At 46.3% G+C, this 25934-nt stretch overlaps 1 protein-coding gene across 7 annotated transcripts in view; it reads right to left on the reverse strand.

Moving 5' to 3' along the window:
- Positions 1-25519, reverse strand: part of TMOD2 (tropomodulin 2) — a 60009-nt gene extending 34490 nt beyond the window's left edge. Inside the window, exons 1-4 of one of the 7 annotated variants that reach the window (XM_066276328.1) lie at positions 25400-25519; positions 9730-9923; positions 7837-7993; positions 1351-1473 (exon numbers count right to left, since the gene is read on the reverse strand). In XM_066276328.1, coding sequence (XP_066132425.1) covers positions 1351-1473; positions 7837-7993; positions 9730-9855 — 406 coding nt within the window. In that variant the 5' untranslated portion in view covers positions 9856-9923; positions 25400-25519. Of the gene's footprint in view, positions 1-1350; positions 1474-7836; positions 7994-9729; positions 9927-10114; positions 10198-21179; positions 21201-25384 lie in introns of those variants that run through there. The other 6 variants (XM_066276326.1, XM_066276331.1, XM_066276330.1 and 3 more) reach the window with 6 other exon arrangements.
- Positions 25520-25934: the final 415 nt, after the last annotated feature.

Consider the following 25934-nt stretch of genomic DNA (forward strand, 5'->3'; position numbering starts at 1 on the left):
ACAGAGAAAGAGACAGAGAGAGGGACAGGCAGGGACAGACAGATGGTAAGGGAGAGAGATAAGAAGCATCAAGTCTTTGTTGCGGCACCTTGGTTGTTCATCGATTGCTTTTTCATATGAGCCTTGATGGGGGGGGCACTATAGCAAAGCGAGTGACCCCTTGCTCAAGCCAGCAACCTTGGGATTCAAGCAAGTGACCCTGCTCTCAAGCTGGTGAGCCAGAGCTCAAGCCAGAATGAGCCCGTGCTTGAACCCGCACTCAAGCCGGCACCCACAGGGTTTCAAACCTGGGTCCTCTGTGTGGTAGTCCAATGCTCTATCTACTGCGCCACTGCCTCGTCAGGCCAATGAGCCATTTTTTTAGCACCCGAGGCGGAGGTCATAGAGCTATGCTCAGAACCGTAGGCCAACTCACTTGAACCAATCAAGCCATGGCTGTGGGAGGAGAAGAGAGAAAGAAAGTAGAGGAGTGGAGAAGCAGCTGGTTGCTTCTCCTGTGGGCCCTGGCTGGGAATTGAACCTGGGACACGCCAGGCCGATGCTCTACCACTGAGCCAACAGGCCAGGGCCATGGGCTGTTTTTTAAAGCAGCTCTCTCCCATGATGACCGAAAGGCCCTAATCACATTTTCATCCCATTAGGAAGAAAGTGCATCCCATTAGTACACAAATATGCTGGTTTATTGCATGGACTCTTTCCCAAAGGCACACAAGAAATGGGAGGGGGCTTAGGTAACCAGGGTGAGAGACTTACTTTCATTGCACATTCTTTTGTACTCCTTGCGCTTTCCTATCTGCATGTATAACCAATTCAAATAATAATACCAATGTTTATTACACTGTTGCTATTGTTAAGAAAACTAGGGAAAAGGGAAGCCGGTTGGGCTGAATGTGCACTTACCACACTGGGTGAACAGAACAGTAAATTACTCGGTTCCATGGTTAGCTTTAACAAACCTCTTAGTGGGGATCAAAATTGAACATCAACTGGGAAAGAGCAAGAAGTTCATGGAAAGTCTGTGGTAATAAAGTGCCAACTGCGAAAGCTCTTTAGAAAGCCTCAGGGCTATTATTTTATCGTGTAAGTTCTCAGCACTTCTTCATCTTTATGCTCTTTGATTTCTCACAGAAACTCTTGAGTTTGGTAGGATGTGCATGATTGGGGCATGTTATAGCTGAAATACAGCAGAATGTTTGCTCAAAGAGCAACATTCAAGTATCAAGTTCTACAGCTACATAAAGGCTGAAGTCGACCAGGAATTACAATAAAGATCAGTAGCTGCTGCCATGCATGATGGCCTGGAGGCCACAGAGCCAGAGAGGAAATGAGCTAGAGCCGAGGACTACTAACCTGCCAGGTCGTAGAGTTCAGTGTCGGAGGCACTGGCCAAAGCTTCTTCCAGTTCTGGATCCAGGGTCACTTTCTCTTCCTTACGAGTTTCTATGGGCTTTTCTTTGGGGATAAAGACTCTCCCTTTAAATCAGAAAAGAAAAAAAGCATTGTGTGCTGCTGCCTTATTGTAAGGTAAGCAGACCCACCAGCGAATGCAGCTCTGGACATTACAGAGCTGATTCATTAAGCCATTACACATCCAACTGGGATCCCTTAATTGCTGGGATGATGTCAATATCAATGATCCACAATCAGAGAGGGAAGGAAGGTCAAAGGAGGAATATTGCAGTCCCCAACACCCAGAGCTAAGGAGACTCTAGTCCTTAAACACAGAGAGGAATGGCTTCTCCCTCCCTCCCTCTCACCCATCAGCAGCACTGCCTTAGACCTGGGCAAGGAGGGCTCTCCATGGACCCCACACTTGAAAGCATCCAACTCTGGTCTCTTCTGGCTGCACCGCCCCACACCATGCTTCTGCCCTACCAAGGGAGGAGTCATGAGACAAAGGGACATTCCCATCCAGGACAGAGGCTGCCTGCTAGGCCACACTCAAGGTACCTAGGACCCTGGAATTCCCTGACTCTTTGAGCCCTGCTTCCAGGGCCTGCAGGAATCCCTTCTCCACACCCACCCTCCTGAAAGCAGGCCACACTGCTGGGAGGTACACCCCCCAAGGCCAAGGGGAGGATGCTTGTGGGTGCATACGAATGAAATTTGGATATGTAGGCTGAGGTGTTAATCATATGTGCTTGAGGTCCTAGCAGTGAAGGATAGACATCCCTGCGTGGAACTCTTAGAAGTCCAAGAATATTGGCCTAAGGCATATTTGTAGGACATATAACATATTTTCAGTTTGTTAACTTTCAAATATGTATTTTAAAAAATGGTACATGGGCTTCTATTTGTGTTCTTGTCTTGGACCCTGCAAACATTTGGGCCAGATTCATCCAATGGCCCCAGGAATTCCTGAGGGACAAACTGGTGATAATCCAGTTTCCTCTTACCAACTGCGACTGGAGACCAGCAAGATGCTGTATCTAGGATCACTCTACCACTCTACTTGTAGGGACCTGGGGACACAGCTACTTCTCTAGAGCATGCCAAAGTAAGCCTGATTTAAAAGAAAAAAATCAAGGCTGTCACACTTAGAGATGTGGAGGTCTGAGCAGTAGGGCATCTGTGCTACACACACATTCTCTGCCACCATCTCCTGCTTCCTCCTGTCAGTTGAACCGCAGTCATTTTACCCATACTCACTTCTGAATATGCCGATATCCACAACACACCCACCCCAACCCACCCAAACCTCTGGACTAATAATCACACTGCTGGGGAGATGGTGCATTTCCTGATCCTAACTTCCAGCCAGGCCAGCATACCCCCATCCCACACGGGCTTATAAAGGTGACACAAGACACTCCAGGGCCACTATAGCAATACCCCAGACCTACTCATATTCTTTTCAATTCCTCCTGGCTCTGACTCTTGGTTTCCCTCTTTTTTGGAGCTGCTCTTACTTCTTGGCAGGATATCTGAAATTGGTCTCCTCCATTTTGATCTTTAGAGTTTCTCCAAGATTCACCCTTTCAAACCTTTTCCTCTCTGTCACCTTGGGTAGAACAGACAGCCGGTTCCAGCTTCAGCCAATTGGGACCCAAGTTCCTTCCAGGTGTCCTTGGCTAGTCTGGCCTTCCCCACTCCCACAGGAAAAAGAAAGGTCAAACCCAAAGGCAGTACCTCTCCCTTGTGAAAACCCTCCAAGAGATGTCCCTGGTAACAGGGGCTGCATACTTCCTGATGGCTCACCAGATCTTCAAATGGCTGGATAAGGAAATACAGGCCAGGCAAGGCTGGGCACCTCAAAGAGGCCCCACTCCTTGTGGACAGGCTAGGGAAGGGGTCCCCAAACTATGGCCCCCTGAGGCCATTTATCTGGCCCCCGCCACACTTCCAGAAGGGGCACCTCTTTCATTGGTGGTCAGTGAGAGGAGCACATTGATGATCTCATTAGCCAAAAGCAGGCCCATAGTTCCCATTGAAATACTGGTCAGTTTGTTGATTTAAATTTACTTGTTCTTTATTTTAAATATTGTATTTGTTCTCGATTTGTTCTTTTTACTTTAAAATAAGATATGTGCAGTGTGCATAGGGATTTGTTCATAGTTTTTTTTATAGTCCGGCCCTCCAACGGTCTGAGGGACAGTGAACTGGCCCCCTGTGTAAAAAGTTTGGGGACCCCGGCAGGGGCTAGGGTATCTTGGCCACAGGTCTCTACCTTTGATCATCATATAAGTTGCCATATTTCCAAGACAGAAAGAAAACACACCAGGAAACAAAACAAGAGAAAGGCCAGAAGATAGAAAAGAAAAAAGAAATCAACCAACCAATAGCATCTCAGACACTGAGACTCTCCAGACTTAACTTGCACAGAATCTGCAGCCTGGAGCACTTTCTTTCTGGCTTGGACGAGCTTGGGTACAGGGTTAAAATAGGATTTCTAAATTCCTAGTGTCTGGTACTATTTAAGGTTACTCTAAACCAGGGGTCCCCAAACTTTTTACACAGGGGGCCAGTTCACTGTCCCTCAGACCGTTGGAGGGCCGGACTATAAAAAAAACTATGAACAAATCCCTATGCACACTGCACATATCTTATTTTAAAGTAAAAAAACAAAATATTTAAAATAAAAAACAAGTAAATTTAAATCAACAAACTGACCAGTATTTCAATGGGAACTATGTTCCTCTCACTGACCACCAATGAAAGAGGTGCCCCTTCCAGAAGTGCGGTGGGGGCTGGATTAATGGCCTCAGGCGGCCGCATGCAGCCAGCAGGCTGTAGTTTGGGGACCCCTGCGTCTAATCACTAGTTGCAGAGGTGGCCTATGGCTATCAGCATTCAGGACAACTGCTGCTGCACATTCATTTCCGGGGGGGGGGGGGGGTCTGATTGAATCACAAGTTTCCAGTGAACACAGCTACAGTGGAGAACTCAAGGCAGTCCAGGAGCTGAGGGCCCAGGGCACACGGGATTCAGGACTGAGCTGTGTGGCTCCTCTCCTGAGGCCCTCACAATAGCCTCCCACTACTTCTAGACTACCCACTGGTCCTTCCTGGGGCCCTGCAGACTGCCCACCCCGCTCCCTCTGCTCTGTTTGGAAAACTTGCTCTCTGCTCACTTTTCTCCACTGTGTTGCTTCTCAACCTTCTCCTAAGTCACCCGTGATGCTGTCCACCCCTCTCATATCCCCACCTCTTACTCAGACTGCTTCCACACTCCTAACTCCCTCGCGAACCATCTGTAGATTAATCGGGATTGGGAGGGAATTTCCTGCAGCCTCTCCTCAGACCTCTACTCTGAGAATGGAAAACCACCGCTCTTCTCTTATTATGCTCTCACTACCCTAATACTGGCTGTTAACTGAAATTTTATTGAAAATTTGATACAATTTATTTTTTCTTTCACAATTAAATTTGTCCAATAGCAACTATGCTGCCATAGAAAGAGTTCTATATTTCTAGGGCAATCCTTAGTTATTTGCTCAGCTTGTCACTGTTCAACTTTACTTTCTTAACACAATGACATTACCACTGGTGCATGATGCATCGCATGTGCATGGTTCAGAGGGGGCCCGAAGGCCGCACTGCAGTGACTCATGCCAGTGGGAGAGCCGTGTTCCTACTCACCATGGCCAATGATGCAGAAGCTCAGAGGTGGCATTCATTTGAATTTGTATTTATCAAGTGCCTCCCCTGTGTCAGTTTCTGTGCCAAGATGCAAGAGAGACACAGCCTTAGCCTGACCTGTGGTGGTGCAGTGGATAAAGCGTCAATCTGCAATGTTGAGGTCATCAGTTGAAAACCCTGAGGTCGGCCCTGGCCGGTTGGCTCAGTGGTAAAGCGTCGGCCTGGCGTGTAGGAGTCCCGGGTTCGATTCCCGGCCAGGGCACACAGGAAAGCGCCCATCTGCTTCTCCACCCCTCCCCCTCTCCTTCCTCTCTGTCTCTCTCTTCCCCTCCCGCAGCCGAGGCTCCATTGGACCAAAGTTGACCCGGGCGCTGGGGATGGCTCTGTGACCTCTGCCTCAGGCACTGGAATAGCTCTGGTTGCGACAGAGTGATGCCCCAGATGGGCAGAGCATCGCCCCCTGGTGGGCGTGCCAGGTGGATCCTGGTTGGGCGCATGCGGGAGTCTGTCTGACTGCCTCCCCGTTTCCGGCTTCAGAAAAATACAAACAAACAAACAAAACCCCTGAGGTCACTGGCTCTGAGTGTGAGCCCTTCAGCGTGAGGTCACTAGCTTGAGCAGGGGGAATCGTCCAAACAATTTCAAAACTCACTAGCTTGAGCCCAAAGGTCGCTGGCATAAAAAGTCCAAGGTCACTAGCTTGAGTAAGGGGACACTGGCATAGCCCTGGTCAAGGCACGTACGAGAAGCTCAATGTACAACTAAAGTGAAAGCAACTACGAGTTGATGTTTCTCATCCTCTCTCACCCTCTCTCTCCCTTCAGAAAGAGAGAGAGACAGTCCCACTGTTCCACTGTGGAGATCTCATTCTAATGTGGAAAACACACAAAACCCAAAACAAACAAACAAAAGGACAAACACCGCCGCAGTGCTGTGACAGTAGGAACGAGTGCCACGCCGGAAGGAAGGGGTCTGTGTCAGACAGCAAGGTCCAGGGCAGCTGGGAGCCCGGAGAGCTAAGCTGAGGCGCAGAAAGTGAAAAATGGGGCTATGGATCTAAGGGAGGAGTCCACGAGAAGACCCTGAGGTGGGAAAAGAGCTCAGCAGGTTGGGGAACGGAACGAAGGTCCTGGGGTTGAGGCTCAGTGAGGGAAGGCAGGCAGAGAGGTGAGCAGGGGCTCTCCCGGGACTATGAGGACCACAGCAAGGATTTGGGGCTTTTAGCAGGGAAGCAACAAGATATGACTTGTGTTTTAAAAGATTGTGGTTGTGATGAAGTTATCAATAGTTTTATTAGTACTTATGGGCTGTCTATAGCTGAAGAACCTGGACAGGCAATTGGTACCCATTTTTTCCTCCAAAGGAGCTCAGGGTCAAGAGCTGAGGAGGAGGGTTTTCCTATCTTACTTCTGAGCTGGCTCCTGGTACGGAGAGAGCTCAGAGCTTCTCCTCAGAACCTTCCCATGTCTATCACAGTGTTTCTCTCAGTAAACCACAAGCTCCTTGAGGGCAAGGCAGGGTCATACCCACTGTGGTCCTAGCACCTGGCATGTGGCTCTGCACAGAGAATGAATGAATGAATGACTGCACTGACCTCTAATGGTAGCACCTAAAGGAGCAGAGCCACTGTCTAGCTGAGGCTTAGACTCCTGTAAGGGGGTAAAGCACCTGGCTAAGAGAAACCCCTCATGCCTATGGGACCCTTTTTCAGGTACAACTCTACTTCACACTTCTAAAACTTTTTCTTCAGGAGTGAAAGTTTGTTTTTTGGTGTGTGTTTTTTTCAGGTGAGAGGAGGGGAGATAGTGAGGCAGACTCCCACATGTGCCCCCAACCAGGATCCATCTTGGGCCAATGCTTAAATCAACTGAGCTATTTTTAGTGCCTGAGGCTGATGCACTCGGACCAACTGAGCTATCCTCAGCACCCAGGGCCACACTCTGGCTATGGGAGGGAAAGAGGAAGAGAAGGGGGAGAGGGAGGGTGAAAGAAGCAGATGGTCGCTTTTCTTGTGTGCCCTGACTGGGAATCAAATCTGGGACCTCTATACACTGAGCCACCAGACAAGGCCTTGTGTGTTTTTATTTATTTATTTAGTTTGTTTGTTTCTTATAGAACTAATTTGAGTACCATCACACTCTAAGCATTCATTTAATTTTCCTCTATGATTATTTTTTATTTAGTTAATAAGCTTTATTTTTTGGGAGCACTTTTTAGGTTCACAGAAGAAAGTACCAAGAATCCTCACACACCCCTGGCCCCACACTGACAACCTTCCCTTCTACTGATATCCCCCAGCAGAGTGGCACATGTGTTACACTCAATGAACCTACACTGACATCATCACACCCAAAGTTTATAGCTTACACTAGAGCTCACTTTTTTTTTAGATTTTATTTATTCAGTTTTTAGAGAGAGGAGACAGAGAGAGAGAGAGAGAGAGAAGAGGGGGAGCAGAAAGCATCAACTCCCATATGTACCTTGACCAGGCAAGCCCAGGGTTTCGAACCAGCGACCTCAGTGTTCCAAGCTGACACTTTATCTACTGCGCCCCCGCAGGTCAGGCTAGAGCTCACTCTTGGTGGTGTCCATTCTATGGGTCTGGACCTACGTCTACACTGACATGTGTCCATCAGCCATTATTCTTTTTAACACTGAATCCTGTTCATGGGGTTACTTCCCATTTCCAGGTCAGTTCGCTTGCTCGACCTTCCATGACAATACATTTGTCCCAAGACATGCTGCCTGTGGGCCTTACCTTTCTTTTCTCCAGTGAAGGGCACAAAGTCTTCCCTGTCTTTCTGTTCCAAAGCCTCCTTCTCCAGGTACATGAGGAGGTGCTCGCGGTCAAACGGGCCGGTGGCTGCTTTCTGTGTCTGGTCTTTCTGTCGGAACCCAGCAGGCAGCAGGGCACTCTGAGAAGACAGAAGCGTGAGCAGGAAGGAAGGGTCAGCCCAAATGATACTTTGTTCCCCTTCCGGCCCACCCCCTGCTATATATGGGAGAAGCATGGAGAAGGACACCCGTGCAGAACAGTGGGGGTGGGGGTGGGAGCTGAGGGTGGGCTCTCTGGCATATCTGAGACCCTGCTTGCTCTAAGATCCTGTGCTGAGAGGAGGGCTCCCAACGAGTGTGGGCAGAAGACAGATGGCCGGAGCAGCCTCTGGGTCTTCTGCAGATGCCTTCTACAATGTGATGGCAAAAAGCCAGCCTCCCTTCACGGCCTCAGGGTTCCCACTCGGGTTTGGCCAGATCTGCACCCAAGGTACTCCCAGGCAGGCATATGGAGATCCTACAAAGGAGCCGACGTGGCTACACTCTCTCATTTCTACCCCCTCTCCTGGGGAAACAGCCAAGCAGGTCAGTGAATATTATGGTAGATGTTGATACCAGCTTTACTAAGCTTAGAGATTCCTTTCTTAAGTTTTAAAAAATACAAACAGAATATTTATATTTTTAAAAGTAAATACAAGATCCAAAGTATTTGGCATATCACAATATCATATAAATACTTTTTAGTGACATTTCTACTTACAGTAAAATCATTATTTTGGATACCACTGATTCTAAGTTAAAGATAACATCAGCAGGGCTGAAGAAAGTGCTTGCAAAACAAACACTATAAGAAGCTACTTAGCTTTCCAAGAGCTCATAAAAATATTAGAAGCTCCATCTAAATGTACTTATTATGGTTATAGTTATCCTAATCTACCTATTGTTGTGGGATCACCAAAGATTTCAACTTATTTATACATTAAAAAAAACCACTAAACATAAAAAGATCTGCCTTTGGAGTTAAAAACCTGGTCTTGCCTGACTGGTGGTGGCACAGTAGATAGAGCCTCAACCTGGGACACTGAGGACCCAGGTTCAAATCCCCAAGGTCGCCGGATTGAGCGCAGGTTCACCAGTTTGAGAGCAGGGTTGCTAGCTTGAGCACAGCGTTATCAAAATGACCCCATGGTCGCTGGCTTGAAGTCCAAGGTTGCTGGCTTAAAACCCAAGGTTGCTGGCTTGAGCAAGGGGTTACTGGCGGCATGAGCCCCTCCATTCCCAGTCAAGGCACATAAGAGAAGCAATCGAAGAACAACTAAAGTGTCACAACTACAAGCTGATGCTTCTCATCTCTCTCCCTTCCTGTTTGTTTGTCTATCTCTGTCTCTCACTAAAAAACAACAACTAATAAACAAAAACAAAAACATCTGGTTTAAACACCATCTCTGACATTTACTAGTATGAGATCTTAGGTAAATTATTTCTCCTGGTCAGTTCCCTCGTTTATAGAATGGGGATAATACTATTTACCTAAGGAGTTTTTGTGCCCAGCAGACTATGTGACTCTAGAGAAACTCGGTAAGACTTGCTCTCTTTCTCTCTTTCTTTTCCCCCAAGTCAGATTAGTCCCTAGTCAAACCATGGAAACTAGTTTTCCCCATTTACATCAAACTGGTTTTTGAGAAATACCATATTATAGGTGTGGTTACTGAGGTTCTCCATAAATTTGTAACAGTAAGTGGCTCCGAGCCAATCAGGGAAGAACACAGAATCTGGATTTGGAGCTGAGGGATTTGTGTACTGTTGTTTAAGAGCCACGCCACGCCACCATCCCAGAGTATCATTAACCACACTGCTTCCCTTCCAGGTCACTAACCTCGGGATCTAGGTCATCAAGAACATTTTCCAAGTGTTTCAGTTCCTCTTCTGAGAGTTTGCCAAGAAGCTCATCTTCGTCAATGTTCTTGTATTTCTCCAACTCTTTTTGAAAAGGGAGCGCCATGGTTTCTCATATGCCTTTCTCATGGGCATGAACACTCACAATGGCCAGCTTCCTGAGACTTCAGAATACTACTAATGAGAAAGAAACACTGTTATTTCCTTTCTGTCAACAGGGCTTATTAACAGGAGACAGGGCTATGCTATCTGGCAGTGGAGTCTTTCTAGTGGACGAATAATTCAACAAAAAAGGTAATATTATCTCCATTTGCAGAGCCACCTGACCATTTACATAGTGTTTCCATCTATATTATTTTACTTACTTACATCTTTACAACAACCTAGACAGAAAGCCTGGGCTTACATTAATAATCCGTTTTACAGATAAAGATGCTGAGATGAAAAGTGCCTAAGTGCCTTGCTGGAGGTTCCAGAACTGAGACGTGGAAGCCCTCTGATTCCCAGAGCAGTGAGTTCCTGCCCACTGTACTACTCTGCCTCCTCTAGCTTTTCACAGAAAACAGCACAGCACAATGCACTGATTGTAAGGCAGTTGTGAGAAGCACATTTGAGTCTTTTCAGAGAAAGAGTGATGTGAAGAATACAAAATTGGGTTCATTCAGGAAAGAGAGTTTGGAACGTCCATGTGAGAAAGCATTGTCCAGTGACTCCCTGCCTTTAGCTAGTAACCCATGCTAGCTGCATGATCGCCCTCTCTACTTTTCTCCTCTTTTTTTCTTCTTTCTTCCTCTCCCATTCTCTTTTTAGTCTCATTTTCTTTTTGTTTCCTGGGTCATCCTGCTTAGTTCTTATTTATTTATTTATTTTTAAAATTTATTTTAGCCAGAGAAGAAGGGAGAGAACAGATCAAGAACATTGATCTGTTCTTGTATGTGCCCTGATCAGGGATCTAACTGGCAACCTTGGGACAATGCTCCAACCAACCCAGCTATCTGGCCAGGGTCATCTTGCTTAATTCTTTTATTTTTTATTTTTTATTTTTAGTGAGAGGAGGGGAGGCAGAAACAGACTCCCTCATGCACCCTGACCAGGATCCACCCGGCAAGCTCACTAGAAGGCAATGCTCTGCTCATCTGGGGCCCTTGCTCCGTTGCAACCAGAGCCATTTTTTAGTGCCTGATGTGGAGGCCATGGAGCCATCCTCAGCACCTGGGGCCAACTCGCTCTAATTGAGCCATCACTATATGAGGGGAGGAAAAGAGAGAGAGAGAAAGAAGTGAGAAGGGGAGGGGTGGAGAAGCAGATGGGCGCCTCTCCTGTGAGCCCTGACTGGGAATTGAACCCAGGACTTCCACACACTGGGCTGACGCTCTACTACTGAGCCAACTAGCCAGGGTCCATCCTGCTTAATTCTTTATACCCCTAGTCCATTCTCTTTTGAACCCCATCTTTTTATACCACCTCACCCCCAAACTTCCACTCACAATGAAATTTTTACTGAATCCCTTCTTTTTTGCAGAGGATTTTATGGGTATTCCCTAGAAAGATAATTCTGCATTCAGGCAATTAATATTTGCTGTATACCCACTAACTGCCAGGCAGAGTTCTAGAAAACAGGAATACAAAGAGAAGCAAGGTGTAACCTCTTCCCCGAGGAGATCACAGCTCCGTGAGACACACAGATAGAATAGGACTTGCTACATGTTAGAACAGAAATAATGTATAACGTAGGTTTAAAACACACAAGGAAATAATTATTGGATAACGGGGCCTAGGGTTTGAGGGGATACTGTGAAAAAGAGGTTGAGTTTGAGACTTGAGAGGAGAGGTCATAAGGTAGACAAGAGTGGGGAAGGGTAATTCTCAGGAAAAAGAAATAGCATAAACAGAGGAACAAAGATAAGAAAGCACATGATAAGTTAGTGAACGCTTGGTTTCCAGATGGGTTTGCAGAGAGGGGCGGGGAAGGAACTAAAGACAAGGAAGACATCTGTAAATGGCCTTTCCTATATGCCTTGCCAATGAATGTGGGTTTTATTCTGTTGGGAGAAAAGAAAGCACTACAAATTTTTCAAGTAGAGAAATGATCTGAGAAAGCCCTCTTTTTAGTATGGTAATTCAAACACTAAGAATGAAAAACGAGCCTGTTCTTATTAATTCAACCATTCAGCATAGTCAAGTTTGTGGTTTTCTATATTTGTGTCATTTCCATACATAATGTAACTCACTTTCCCCTTCATCAGTCCACCTTCTTTTAGCTTCAATTGCTATATTCCAGTAAAAACAAAACAAGACCCATCCCACTAAAGTCAGAGAAACCAACTAGACCATATTTGTTCTGGTCCCAGCTGCCCCAATTTCCTGTGTGACTCTGGACAAGGATCTCAATCTCCAGGCTCTTAGCCATCAAACGAATGGCTAAACTGCCCTACCTAATAGATTCTAAGATGCACAGTCTCCCACATTTAACATTCTGAAATTGAGGTCTGTCTTACAAATTATGGCCCAACAATAACCACTGATGCAGCAGCAGCAGTCAAGATGTTCTTGTCACTGCCTACATATGCAGGAATATCAAAAGCATCAGCTTCAAAGCTAGCAGAATAAATGTCACGGATTTGGAAAAACTTCCAGGGATTCTTTTAAAACCTAGCAGGGAGGGAGTGGGAGAGATGGCGACTCAGGTGTATTTAGCAACACTCCCAAAGGAAGGTCTAGATTAGGTCAGTTCCATATAATTACAGAGTGGCTTAAGAACCAACATCAATGACTTTTATATAACTACCATTCTTGATGGCAAAGAGGAGGTAATATGTGGAAAAAAACCAGACATGATGACTGTGAATCAAAAAATGGTTCAAAAAGTTGGAATCTGAAAATAAATAAGTTTTAAAGATATCAACCAATTCATTTCACTTGCATTTTCCCTTTTAATGTATGCACAGGGATATGTTATTTTTAAAATCTATGTGTATTCATAGCAGCTTTATTTCTAATTGCCAAAAACTGTAAACAACCTGAATCATCATTAGGTGGATGGATAAACAAATTGTGGTATATCCACCTAATGAAATCTACTCAGAAATAAAAACAAATGAGCTACTGATACAAACGATGGCATAGATTAACCCAAAATAATTATACTGGCCCTGGCCAGTTGACACCTCAGTAGAGCATCAGCCTGGTGTGTGGATGTCCTGGGTTTGATTTCCAGTCAGGGCACACAGGAGAAGCGACCATCTGTTTCTCCACTCCTCCCCCCAACTTCTCTTTCTCTCTTCTCCTCCCGCAGCCATGGCTCGACTGGTTCGAGCCCATCGGCCCTCAGTTGTGAACATGGCCCAGACGGGCAAAGCATTGCCCCAGACATGGGTTGCTGGGTGGATCCTGATCAGGGCACATGCGGAAATCTGTCTATCTCCCCTCATCTCACTTAGAAAAGAAGGAAAAAAATGAAAATTATTATACTGAATGAAAGAATCCACAACAAAAAGAATATATATAGGGAGTCCTCAGGTTATGACACAGTTCCGTTCCTACTACAGTGATGTAACCCGAATTTTGGTCTAAGTTGAAACACGCCCTAGCCTAAGTCACTTAACTATCCTAACACAGTTGTAAAATCATAATCTAGAACATAAAAACACAGCAAAGTCATAGAAAAAGGAAAAGGATATAAATATACTGCACTGTATACTGTATTGTAGTAACAGCCAAAAATGGCGTAGGTAAGTGTGCTGGGGGATGCCAACTCCTTTGCTCATATGCCGTGCTACTGCGTATTCTTCCACCATGTGCAACCAAACTAGTTCGTCCACGTAGTCTGTAAGTATGATGCTAGTGGTATAACCTGAAACACATCACAACTTTTTAAAGTTTTTATGGGAGTGAGGGTCATAAACTTGAAATGTTGCATGTTGAGACTGTCAAACCCAAAGACCCCCTATAGATGGTATAACTCCATTTATCTAAAATTCTAGAAAATGTAAACTGATCTATATGAGAGAAAGTAAGTCAATAGTTGCTTAGAGATTGAAGAGAGATAGGGAGAGACAGAGGAAGGGACTCCAAAGGGGCATGAGGAAACTGGAGGGTTATGCATATATTCACTACCTTGATTGTGGTGACAGTTTCACAAATGCGTGCGTATGTCAAAACTTATCAGACTGCACACCTTAAATGTGTAATTTATTGTTTGTCCATTAAAGACTTCAGAAATCTGTATGCCTAAAATAGCTCTTTCAATAAAGTAAAAATTATATATATATATATATATATATATATATTTAAGAAGGCATGTCTCATATTTTAATTTTTTCTTAGCACATAAAATGTTGGTGTGTTTTACAATCGATGGTATCTTAGAGTTGACAAGATTCTATTTGTACTTCTATTCTAGGATTCTATCACTATATCCTGACTCCTCATCTTCCCCTGAAACAGATTTGCTCTCCTAATTTTCTAGATCATAGCATTATTCTACGATTCAGTCCCTTCCAAAGCTTAGACTCCTCCTCTTGGTTCCAAGTCCACTTGGTTAGTACTTCTTGGAGAATCTTACAGCACAGTACTTTTCAGATCATCCCTTCCTGTCACTCTTGTTTTAGACTTTTGTTCCTCTGGGCAAGGACTACTCTAATTGCATCCTGAAAGATTTCTGTTCTTCCCTATAACCCACCCAGAACACCATGATCAGATCACTTTTTCTTTTTCTTTCTTTTCTTTTCTCTCTCTCTCTTTTTTTTTTAGCAAGAGAGAGAGGAACGAACAGACAGGAAGGAATATAAAAAGCATCAATTATTCATTGTGGCACCTTACTTGTTCATTGATTGTTTTCTCATATGTGCCTTGACTGAGGGGCTCCAGCAAGGAGAGTGACCCCTTGCTCAAGCCAGTGACTCTGGAGTCAAGCCAGCAACCTTGGACTCAAGCCAGCAACCCTGGACTTCAAACCAGCGGCCTTTGGGCTCAAGCCAGTGACCATGAGGTCGTGTCTATGAACCCATGCTCAAGCCGGCAACCCCACACTCAAGCTGGTGAGCCCTCTCTCCAGCTGGCGACCTCAAGGTCTCGAACCTAAGTCCTCAGCATCCTAGGCTGATGCTCCATCCATTGCGCCACCACCTGGTCAGGCCAGATCATCTTTCTTAACACGCTAACAAACCACTACCCAGGTGAAAGACTTCCAATGGCACCCTCTTGTTTATAGAATAAAATTCAGACTGACCAGTGTCCAAAGCTCCCATAATTTAGCTTTGATCTTCACTTCCTGTTTTCATTGCTTTCCGAGGGGACCTTCTAATCTAGTTAAAATGGTTTATCTTCAGGACCCGGGTTCGATTCCCGGCCAGGGCACACAGGAGAAGCGCCCATTTGCTTCTCCACCCCTCCGCCGCGCTTTCCTCTCTGTCTCTCTCTTCCCCTCCCGCAGCCAAGGCTCCATTGGAGCAAAGATGGCCCGGGCGCTGGGGATGGCTCTGTGGCCTCTGCCTCAGGCGCTAGAGTGGCTCTGGTCGCAATATGGCGACGCCCAGGATGGGCAGAGCATCGCCCCCTGGTGGGCAGAGCGTCGCCCCTGGTGGGCGTGCCAGGTGGATCCCGGTCGGGCGCATGCGGGAGTCTGTCTGACTGTCTCTCCCTGTTTCCAGCTTCAGAAAAATGGAAAAAAAAAAATGGTTTATCTTCCTGGGGCACAGAGGAAGTTGACGGAAGACTATATGACTTTGGGTGAGGGGTATGCAACATAATCAAATGTCAAAATAACCTGGAGATGTTTTCTCTGAACCTATGTACCCTGATTGATTAATGTCACCCCATTAAAATTAAGTTTTAAAAATGGTTTATTTACCCTTTGTGGTAGGCAGAATAATGTCATTCCAAAGAAATCCACATGCTAATCCCCAGAACCTGGAAATGCTACTTTATATGGAAAGTAACCAGTGTGATTACTAAATAAAAAATGTTAAAACAGGGACATTATCCTGGATTATCTGGGTGGGCCCAGTCACAAGGGCTCTTACAAGAGGAAAGAGAAAAGTGGAAGTCAGAGAACAAGATGTACCCGCAGAAGCAGAGGTTAAGAGCGATGCAAGTGCTCTGAAGATGAAGGGGCAGAAAGCCAAGAAACGTGCTGGCTGGGCCAGGGAGTGGGTGCTCCTCTAGGGCCTCCAGAGAGGAGTGCATTGGGCCCAGTCCGGGTGGTTCAGTGGGTAAGTGTTGACCACTGGACCCCTGCACCAGAGGTCACGGGTTCAACCCCCAGTCAGGGCACATGTGAGAAGCAATCAATGAAAACAATTCTCTCTCTTTCTTTTCTCAAATCAATGAGGAAATTAAAAAAAAATTTTTTTAAATAAAGGAACGCATTGATTTTAGCTCAATGAAACCTGATTTGTACTTCTAACCCCCCTAAACTGTAAATTAATAATTTTTTGTTGTATTAAGCCACCGAATTTTTATCAGCAGCAATAGAAAACAAATATGTATATTCTCTTATCCATACACTTTCACTTTCCAACATAATTGTTCCAGATATCTTGTTTGCCCCTCCACATCCACCCCCATCCTGCTCTGTGCCCCCAGGAAGAGAATGTATTTACTCTGCATCAATGGGCTCTTGCTCTCTGGCTTCTGTTTGGCCAATAGGAGGAACTAGCAGGAAACTGGAGGGCCGGGGGAGAGGAGGGGAGGCTGGGCAGAGGCTGCCAGTTCTCTGGGCAGCCTTCTCTGCACAGCTGCCCGCCCCGTGCTGGCTTCAGTCCTGGGGTGGTGAGGGTCTCTGTGGCTAGGGCCAGATTTCTGCCTTATTGGATTCCTTAAACCCTCCCTACATCTTTGTAAATAGCCCTTTATTAAAATTCCTTCCAATTATTCAGACTGAGCGTGTCCTCTGTTTTCTTATTGGGACCCTGGCTGATACAGTTATATTACTTGGAATGCCCTCCTTTGTTTACACGGCTTGTCCGTGTGCTCTGCTTTTAAGACCTGGCTCCAATTCCAGCTGTGTGGGACCAGACTGTCAGAGCTGACTGAGGCCTTAAAGATCAGCCAGTCCGGCAACGTAGACAGTTTTTCTCCTACTTCTCTAATCACTCCATCTTGGTCTCTTGACAATCCCTCTCCCTTCACCTTAATTACTGGCAGGTGGCACAGTCCTGTCTTACAACTTCTTTTCCCACACTACACATTTTCCCTGGGGGAACGCATTGCCTCCCAAGTTTTAATTATTATCTATACTCCAAAGATCCCCAGATCCATATCTCTGTCCTAGACTTTGTTCCTGAGGGCTAGATTTATATATTTCCAATTGCCAAACTTCCATCTCTACTGGCTGCCTCAGGCTCCTCAGATGTCAGAAGTACTCTCATCATCTTCCTTTCCAATAGCTTCTCGACCGCTAGGATTGCCAATTTCAGGAAGTTGGCCCAGAAACCAGGGAGCTATTCTTGACACCTTCTCTTCCCATCTCTTCTCGACCCATCAACCACCAAGTCCTGCCTTTACCTAAATCTATTATGAACCCGCCTACTTCCCTCTACTGAACTCCCTCATCCTTCTTCCCCCCTTTTCAATCCATTCACCATACAAATGACCAAAGTGATCTTTTTAAACAACTCTGCTCTGGTTGCTTAAAATTCTCCAGAGGCTTCCTGTTGCCTAGAGGATACGGGTTTAAATCCACAGTCTGGCTTCTGTCATCCTCATCAGCCTCACCCTGCACTGCATCCCCCCCATCCTCTCCTGGCTGCAGCCTCCTGGACCACGTCCAATTCCTGGATCATGCCTTCTGTTGTTCCCTCTGCTCAGAGCAGTTACCCCTCCCTCCTCTTCCTGCTCACTGCTGTTCCTCCTCATCTTCCAGTTTCAGTGTAAGCTTCAGCTCCTCAGAGAGGCCTGGCTCTCTAGACCCCCAAGCAAGGTCTGAGTCACTCTGTATCCCTGTGACACATCCCCCCAACAGAGCTTTCCTTGACTTTATTGCAATTGCTTATTTTATCTTTGTCTTCTTTGCTAATCTCAGCAAGAGTGGGTGGGGACTGTATCAATTTTAGTTACTGTTATGATCCTGGCTTTCAGCACGGCTCTTAAACCAGAGCAGGCATCTAACAAATATTGTGCAACAAATGTCAGATGAAGGAAATGAGCTCAGAGGCGGTGTGACCCACTGGTCCAGGGCTCATTGCACTATATTGACTGCCTCTGCCTCCGCTCTCTGTCACAGAATTTTCTAACAGCACTTGTGCTCACAGAAGTTGCTCTGCTTCAATTCAAATTGCCTATGATGGTAACAACTTGCTCTTCATCGCTTGCTCTTCCATTATATTTTCATGTATGTTACGTATATGGTTCTCTCCCCAGTTATACCACAAACTCTCAGAAGACAAGGACAATGTAGAAATTCTTTATACTCCTCCTCTAGCTCAGGTTTGTATGTTCATTCACCAAATACCTATTGAAAGCCCACATTTTCTAGACACTGCTGGGACAACAGGAGTAAACAAAACAGATGACATCCTGTGCCCTAACCGAGCTTATGGTTTAGCAGTGAGAGACACATCAATTAAGCAGTTAAAATAACATGTTAACAGTACGATACTATGCAACAACAGTACCTGGTAAAAAAAAATTGCATGTGCCAATGTACTAGGGGCTCTTAAAGACGGAGGTAAAGAAATAGAAGGGGGGCCTGACCTGTGGTGGCGCAGTGGATAAAGCATCGACCTGGAATGCTGAGGTTGCTGGTTCAATACCCTGCATTTGCCTGGTCAAGGCACATATGGGAGTTGAAGCTTCCTGCTTCTCCCTCCTTTCTTTCTCTCACTCTCACTCTCACTCTCTCTCTCTCTCTCCTCTCAAAAATGAATAATAAAAAAAAGAAAGAAATAGAAGGTGCATCCTCCTGAAGCACAACCTTGAGTTGAAGATTTGGGGAAAAACTAGTAATTATTATTTTTTTAATAACAAATACAGATATACTATGGAGAAGAATGCAGTATCCACACAGCTTTTAAAAATCAAGTGGCAGGCTTCCGGCTCATGGCTGGCCTGCTTTAGCCCCACCCAGGCTCCAGAAGGGTTCACATTTGTCCTTTCCTCCTGTTAGTGATGCCACAGTGGAAAGTTTGCAAAGCACTGCCACAGCCTCACCTCCGGAAGAGCGTCTGTCCCATGGGGAGCATTCAACAAGCCCCGGAAGGAGGCAAGACCCAGTCAGGGTTCGGGAGCCTGGGTGGGCACGCACACTGACCTAGCCAGGTGGAACACAGAAAATAGGGGTAGGGGCTTGAGCTGAAGGGAGAAATATTCACAAAAGAGTAAATAAAAGCTATGCAGAAAAACCTAGTGAAAAGTTTTTTAAACGGGCAAAACAGTGCTACAAATTGCTTTGGAGCACAGACTATCTTGGAAGGATACAAAGGACTCCTCATGGAAAGGACAGATTACCCTGGAAGAGGGGAGGAGAGAATGGGGAAGAGTGCAGGTGAGTTGGGAAGAGGGGAGAGGAGAGAAGAGGGGAGAGGAGAGAAGAAGAGGGGAGGGAGGGGAGTGGGGGAGAGGAGAGGAGAAGAGAGGAGAGGAGGGGAGAGGAGGGGAGAGGAGGGGAGAGAAGGGGAGGAGGGGAAAAGAGGGGAGAGGAGGGGAAAAGAGGGGAGAGGAGGGGAAAAGAGGGGGTAGGAGAGAAGAAGAGAGAAGAGGGGAGAGAAGGAGAGAGGAAGGGAGAGTAGGGGATAGTGGGGGAGAGGAGGAGAGAGGAGGAGAGAAGAGGAGAGAAGAGGGGAGAGAAGGGGAGAGAAGGGGAGAGGAAGGGAGAGTAGGGGAGAGGAGGGGAGAAGAGGGGAGAAGAGGGGAGAGGAGGGGAAAAGAGGGGAGAGGAGGGGAAAAGAGGGGAAAGGAGAGGAGAAGAAGAGAGAAGAGGGGAGAGAAGGGGAGAGGAAGGGAGAGTAGGGGAGAGTGGGGGAGAGGAGGGGAGAGGAGGAGAGAAGAGGGGAGAGAAGGGGAGAGAAGGGGAGAGAAGGGGAGAGGAAGGGAGAGTGGGGGAGAGGAGGGCCTTTGACTGAAGAAGGGGAATCTGGGCTTCAACTGTACTCGTGACAATTCAATCTCGAGTGAGGGTAGTCAGCAAATGAGTTGTTTTTTTTTAATTGTTTGATTTTAGTGAGAGAGGAAGGTAGGGAGAGAGAGACAGGAACATCCATCTGTTCTTGTATGTGCCTTGACTGGGCATTGAACTAGCAACCTCTGTGCTTCAGGATGATGCTCTAACCAACTGAGCTATCTAGCCAGAGCAAGAAGTTGTTATTCTTTATCACATATCTTCATTTCTACAATAGCCAATTTGTACAGAAGTCAAATCTACATTTTCTAAAACAAACAAATAGAATTAAGTCAGCATATTAACACATCCCTCAATAAAACTTGATCTTATATCTTTAATTCCTTTCTAGCTGTGGGTAAATACAAAAATGTGCACAAGACATACAGCCTGTGTTCTGGAATCTACCTATTTGAAGATGGCATAGTCAAGTCTATTTCCTTTTTTTAGACAACCAAATGGCCCCTGCCATAGTCTAGAAAGCCCTTGCAGGAGATGAAGGACAGAAAATAGGTTGAAATAAGGAGCAATTTCATACCAAAAAAAAAAAATGTGACAAATAAATTGGAGAGAACAAACTGAAAGGGGAATGAGGGATAGATCTTATCACATGAAGATTCTGTATCTGAGACTGTTGGTTTTTAACTTGCCAATCTTACAATGCAAAAATTGGCATAGCTCAAAATGTGCTTGAAAATAGTCTCTTTTTTTTGTGGATTTGTTGTTACATTTATTTATGAATTCATTGATTTTTTTTTTTAACAAGGACAGAGAGAGAGTCAGAGAGAGAGATAGATAGGGACAGACAGACAGGAATGGAGATGAGAAGCATCAATCATCAGTTTCTCCAGTTTCTCGTTGCGACACCTTAGTTGTTCATTGATTGCTTTCTCATATGTGCTTTGACCGCGGGCCCTCAGCAGACCAAGTGACCTCTTGCTCGAGCCAGTGACCTTGGGTCCAAGCTGGTGAGCTTTTTTTGCTCAAGCCAGATGAGCTCGCGCTCAAGCTGGTGACCTCAGGGTCTTGAACCTGGGTCTTCCGCATCCCAGTCCGACGCTCTATCCACTGCGCCACCACCTGGTCAGGCGAAAATAGTCTCTTTCTAAAACAATGTACCCACTAGTGATCATCTTCCTCCAGGTTCAGAACACAGAGGCTAAAAGTATGAGCCCTGGAGTCAACCTGGGTCTGAGGCTACAGACCCATGAGTGATGACAACCTCTCCAAGCCTCTTTTCCTTCCTCTATGGGCAAAAAACAGTACTTAGAAGGCAGAAGTGATGCTAAATGTGATAACGTGCATAAAAGGTGAAGTGCCTACCACATACAAACCTCAGTCAAAGCCATTCCTCATTTGTCCTTGATCTGGGGATAATCTTCTATTTCGGGTATTTGTTCTGTTATTTTTTTTGTCAGGATCTGTTGAATATACAGAGGCAGTGTCTTATAAGTGCCCTGAGTCAGTGTTGCCAGGTGTAGTAGCAAGCCACCATGTGTAGGCTTTCAAAAGTGTGAGATAGGTTTCCACCAGAGCAGAATAGTAGCCAAGAAACTTCCCGGCTGGGGCAGAAGCTCTTTAGCATGGAAGCCTAACTGTCTGCCCAGACTGCCGCTGTTTTCTAATTCTCTTGTCAGATTCTACTTCCTGCTGCTGCCTTATCCCTTTGCTTGGCCTATTCTCTGTTTTCTGAGGAGTCTCTGTTTCTGTCTCCTTGCCTTCCACTTGGGTATCTGCATCTTTTCAGTACTTAACTGCTTATTGGTGCTAGCCATGTCCTTTCATCTTGCCTTTAGGAAGTCATGAGCTTTTCACTTCCTGGCCAGCACTATAGGCTCCCTACTTTTTGTCTGTTGACTCACGTACCCTCCTGGGTTCTGCCTGCTTATGTAGTTTTTGACCCATCTAGCTTGTCTCTTTTTCTGGTACCTGTATCCCAGGTTTTGACAAATGCTTGGTTATGACTTATGGGTATTGTGTGCACCTTGACTCACAACTGATTAGTAAGATGATAAGCAAGATATTTAGCAATTGGTATGGAATGGGCACTGCCCAAACAGAATGGCTGTCAGCTATACACAACAGAGATGGTCGGTCGTTGTTGTGTATAGTGGCTGAACAGCAGCCCAGCTTGCTAGTCTCTAGATTCCTCCAACCACTGTGATGAGAGGACTCCTGTTTCTTTCTTAGGTCTGGGGCCTCAGATTGCTTCTTACTTCTTGTGCTCAGGCTTAGTATGGCTAGCCCTGTGCCCCACTTCATGAACTCCTGTTAGCTATGGTCCTAAAGCTGATCTTCTCATTCCCACAGTATTCAGCTGTCACTAGGGGAATCCAGGATACTGGTGACACACATGAAAGACAGGGAGTAGTCTTGATGCCAAAACATGAAAGCAGTAATATATATATTTAACGTATAGAAAAAATATCCTTGTAGCAAAACGCTGTGTATAATATTAAGCGAAATCTCTTAAGACTTATTTCTGCTTTCTTGGTCTGGAAATAGGAAGTCTCTTTTGCACCTGCTTTCTATGAGCCTTTTCAAACTACTTATAGTCTATAAGGAAACATTTGGTTGTATGTGATTTACCCTACAACTTCTGTTCTATCAAAAAGCTGGACCTGCTCTTTCTCCAACACTTCCCTAACTCAAAATAAAAAGAGCCACAACCTGCCCTGGTCTGTTGGCTCAGTGGTAGAGTGTTGGCCCGGCATGTGGAAGTCCCAGGTTCGATTCCTGGTCAGGGCACACAGGAGAAGCACCCATCTGCTTCTCCACCCTTCCCCTCTCCTTTCTCTCGCTCTCTTCCCCTCCTGCAGCCAAGGCTCCACTGGAGCAAAGTTGGCCCAGGCTCTGAGGATGGCTCCATGGCCTCTGCCTCAGCCGCTAGAATGGCTCTGATTGCAGCAGGGCAATGCCCCAGAGGGGCCGAGCATCGCCCCCTGGTAGGCATGCTGGGTAGATCCCAGTTGGGTGCATCCCGGTCGGGCACATGCAGGAGTCTGTCTGTCTGCGTCCCCTGCTTCTCACTTTGGAAAAATACCAAAAAAAAAAAAAAAAAAAAAAAAAAAAAGAGCTACAACCTGAAACATCCTACATTTACACAGATCTTGAACATAGAGAGGAAGGGGACAGTGCTTCCAGGATGGTTCTTGGGTAGGGCTAGAATTTCTAAGGTTTGGGAATTAAAACTTGAAGTTAGAGTTAGGAGATGGGGTGTCCTAAAAAAATAACTAATAGTAGCCAAAATGAATCAAAGAAGGGAACTTTCTGTGATCCCACTCATACCTCCAATAGGATTTAAATGCTGGGAACTCAAAGCCACAGGTTCACTGTGAGTGCCCCACAGACTCATTACAGTTGTCTGTCTCCAACCACACAGTCCTCTACAATGCTTTCTCTTTATTTCCATATTTATCGATATCCCCTGATTTTTTTTTATTTAAAAAGTTTCAATGTATAAAAAGGTAAAAGAGGAACACAATAAGCACCTATACGCCATAGTCTTTGATTCACCAAATGTCATTACTTTGCTGGATTTCTGAGCTTAGTCCTCCACTCTTTTACTTTTTTTTCCTGAACCAGCTGAAAGTTGCAGATGTCATGACACTTTGCCACTAATGCCCACATCTCAAAAGAATGAGGACAGTGTCCTACATAACCACAGTAGCACTACTGCATTTAAGATTTTAAAAGTAATTCCATGATATTAAGTCCACAGTCAACTTTCCCCAATTGTCTCCAAATCATGTCATTGCTCCCCCCGCCCCGATCTAGGATCCAAAGTTCACACACACCCCAACTGGTTGTTACATCAGTTGAGTATTCTAATCTACAATATCCCCCCCCCCTCCAGTCTTTTTGGCAGGAACACTCAATAGGTGAAGTTATGACCTTATGGCATCCTGATAGGAGACTGATTCTAGGTACTGGTAAGCCTGCTCACTAAGCTCAAGTGATAACCCCCTCATCTCTACACTGTAAGGACACATTTCTCCTAGGTAATCTGTGGCGAGATATTTTTTGAAATAATGTGAAAAATCCTGTTTTCCAACTATCTTTCACTCAAAGGTTTTGTACCTGTGCATGAGTCCTTGTCTGAATCTGTTATGTTAGGGTTTGCACTGCACTGGTTTTCTGGTTCTCTCATGCCTCCTACTGCGTAGTACTTATTATTGAAATAAACCCATTAGTGCCCACCCTCTTTTTCCTCTGTATATACTCTCTGGGTACTTCTTGCTGGGGCTGCCTCTCTTATTGACCACATCTGACCACAGCCCAGCCTTGGGGAGCCATTTGCTTCTCCCTTTACCTGCTGATCTTATCACTCACTTTTGGCAAATTAAAAACAAACACAACACGTTGCCAACAAATTTACAGTAATCTACAAAAATTAAAACAGTGGTAATGCATATTTATTGGGTTAAACTAAAGAGAGTATATAGAGAAGGGAAAAAAATTAGATTGCCTAAACCCTGAAAAATCTTTCCTCCTCACTAGGGTAAAGCCACTCGTTTGGTCACAATTAGGCTTTTCATAATGGTGTTAGAGCACTCTTCAGTCCCCTGATATGAGAATCTTAGAAGAACAGAGATTTAGAAATCATTTACCCAAACGTCCTATTATACAATGAGGAAGAGGCTCAGAGAAGTGAAGGGACTTGTCCAGAGTCCCTAGCTTCTTACTGGTAGAGCCAGACAGGAGCTTCTCTTAAAAATACCTGCTCCAATGTTCTTTTCACTCCAAGTGCCTCATGATTCCGAGGTTTCATGGGCAAGATGAAGCCTGGCATTTCATTGCTAATTTGCATTTTGCCTGCATCGTCTTCCCACCTTTGAAAACTTTAAAAATTCCCATTAGAAGTCTTTTGTTAATAATATTACCAAAGCACTTAAAAATCAATCATTTCTGCAGGTCAACAGGGAAAATTTAGGAAGACTCAAGGGAACAGATACTACCATTTCTTTAACCAGTAAAATTAGAAGGGTCTCTAGGCCCTGCATCAGGGCGTTCTCAAAATGCTGCTTTCCGGGAGGATAAACGCCCTGCGGGTGACAGCTCCGGGGATCTTAGAAAAAGACGCCAGCTGGAGTCTACCCTTCCCCATCCTTCCCCATCCCCCGTTTTATCGATGCAGCGAGAGGCATCAGTTAGGCTCCAGGAGCCTGTCAAACGTTCACCGGAGAGGAAAAGTGGGGAACAAAGCCCAGGGTGAAAAAACCCAGCCCCGCAGCCCGGGGAGGACAGAAGACCGCACCCTCACTGCAGCAGCCGGGCGGGCTGCAGGGGCTGCAGAGGCTGCAGAGACTGCGGAGCTGCAGCGCAGGGCGTGGGACCCACACCCCGCAGGCGCCTCCCGACCGCACAGCCCCGCGCAGCCCATCGGACCGGGGAGAAACGAGACCGCCAGGCTCTCCGCGCCCAGCCGGCCGAGCGCCAACGCCGCGGAGTGTCCTCCTGCCGCAGGGAGGGCGCAGCCGCCCCCGCGCTGCGAACCGGGACTGCAGACAGCGCCCGGCCCCGGCCGGCCCCCACCTACCCCCGGCGCGCTCACCCGTCCGTGCATCCATCCCGGAGCCGGCGGTGCGAGCCGTCAGTCCGTCAGCCCCGAGGTGGCGGGGCCACAAGCAGGGGCGGCGCCGTGGCCGGGAGAGCACGGCGATCAACAGGCGGCTCCCGGCTGGCGGGTGCGGCGCCCGGGCGCGTGGCGGCAGCGGAGCAGCCTGGGAAGCGTAGTTCCGGCGGCACGCCGCGGTCGCGCGGAGGCGGGACCCCCTGTCTGGTCCCCGCGGCCCCCGGCTCTCCACTCCTATCCATCTCTGCAAGTGTCTTCCCCGAGAATCTCCTTTCCGACCCCGTAACCGCTGCGGGCGAGGAGAGCCTCAGCCTTGGGGAAAAGCTGTGCAGGCTCCTTTGAGAAGCTAAGGGCTACTAATAGGGTGGGTGGCAGGGACTCTTCAAGCCAGTGGGGAGCTGTTGGGTGAGTGAGCATCCATCCTTACAAGGACTTCTTGTCAAGATCCAGTTCAGATATACAGACCAGGCTCAGATACTGACCAGGCCTGCCCTGGGTCTTAGTGGCTTTACAG

This window comes from Saccopteryx bilineata, chromosome 4, assembly GCF_036850765.1.
Source record: "Saccopteryx bilineata isolate mSacBil1 chromosome 4, mSacBil1_pri_phased_curated, whole genome shotgun sequence".
NCBI lineage: Eukaryota > Metazoa > Chordata > Mammalia > Chiroptera > Emballonuridae > Saccopteryx > Saccopteryx bilineata.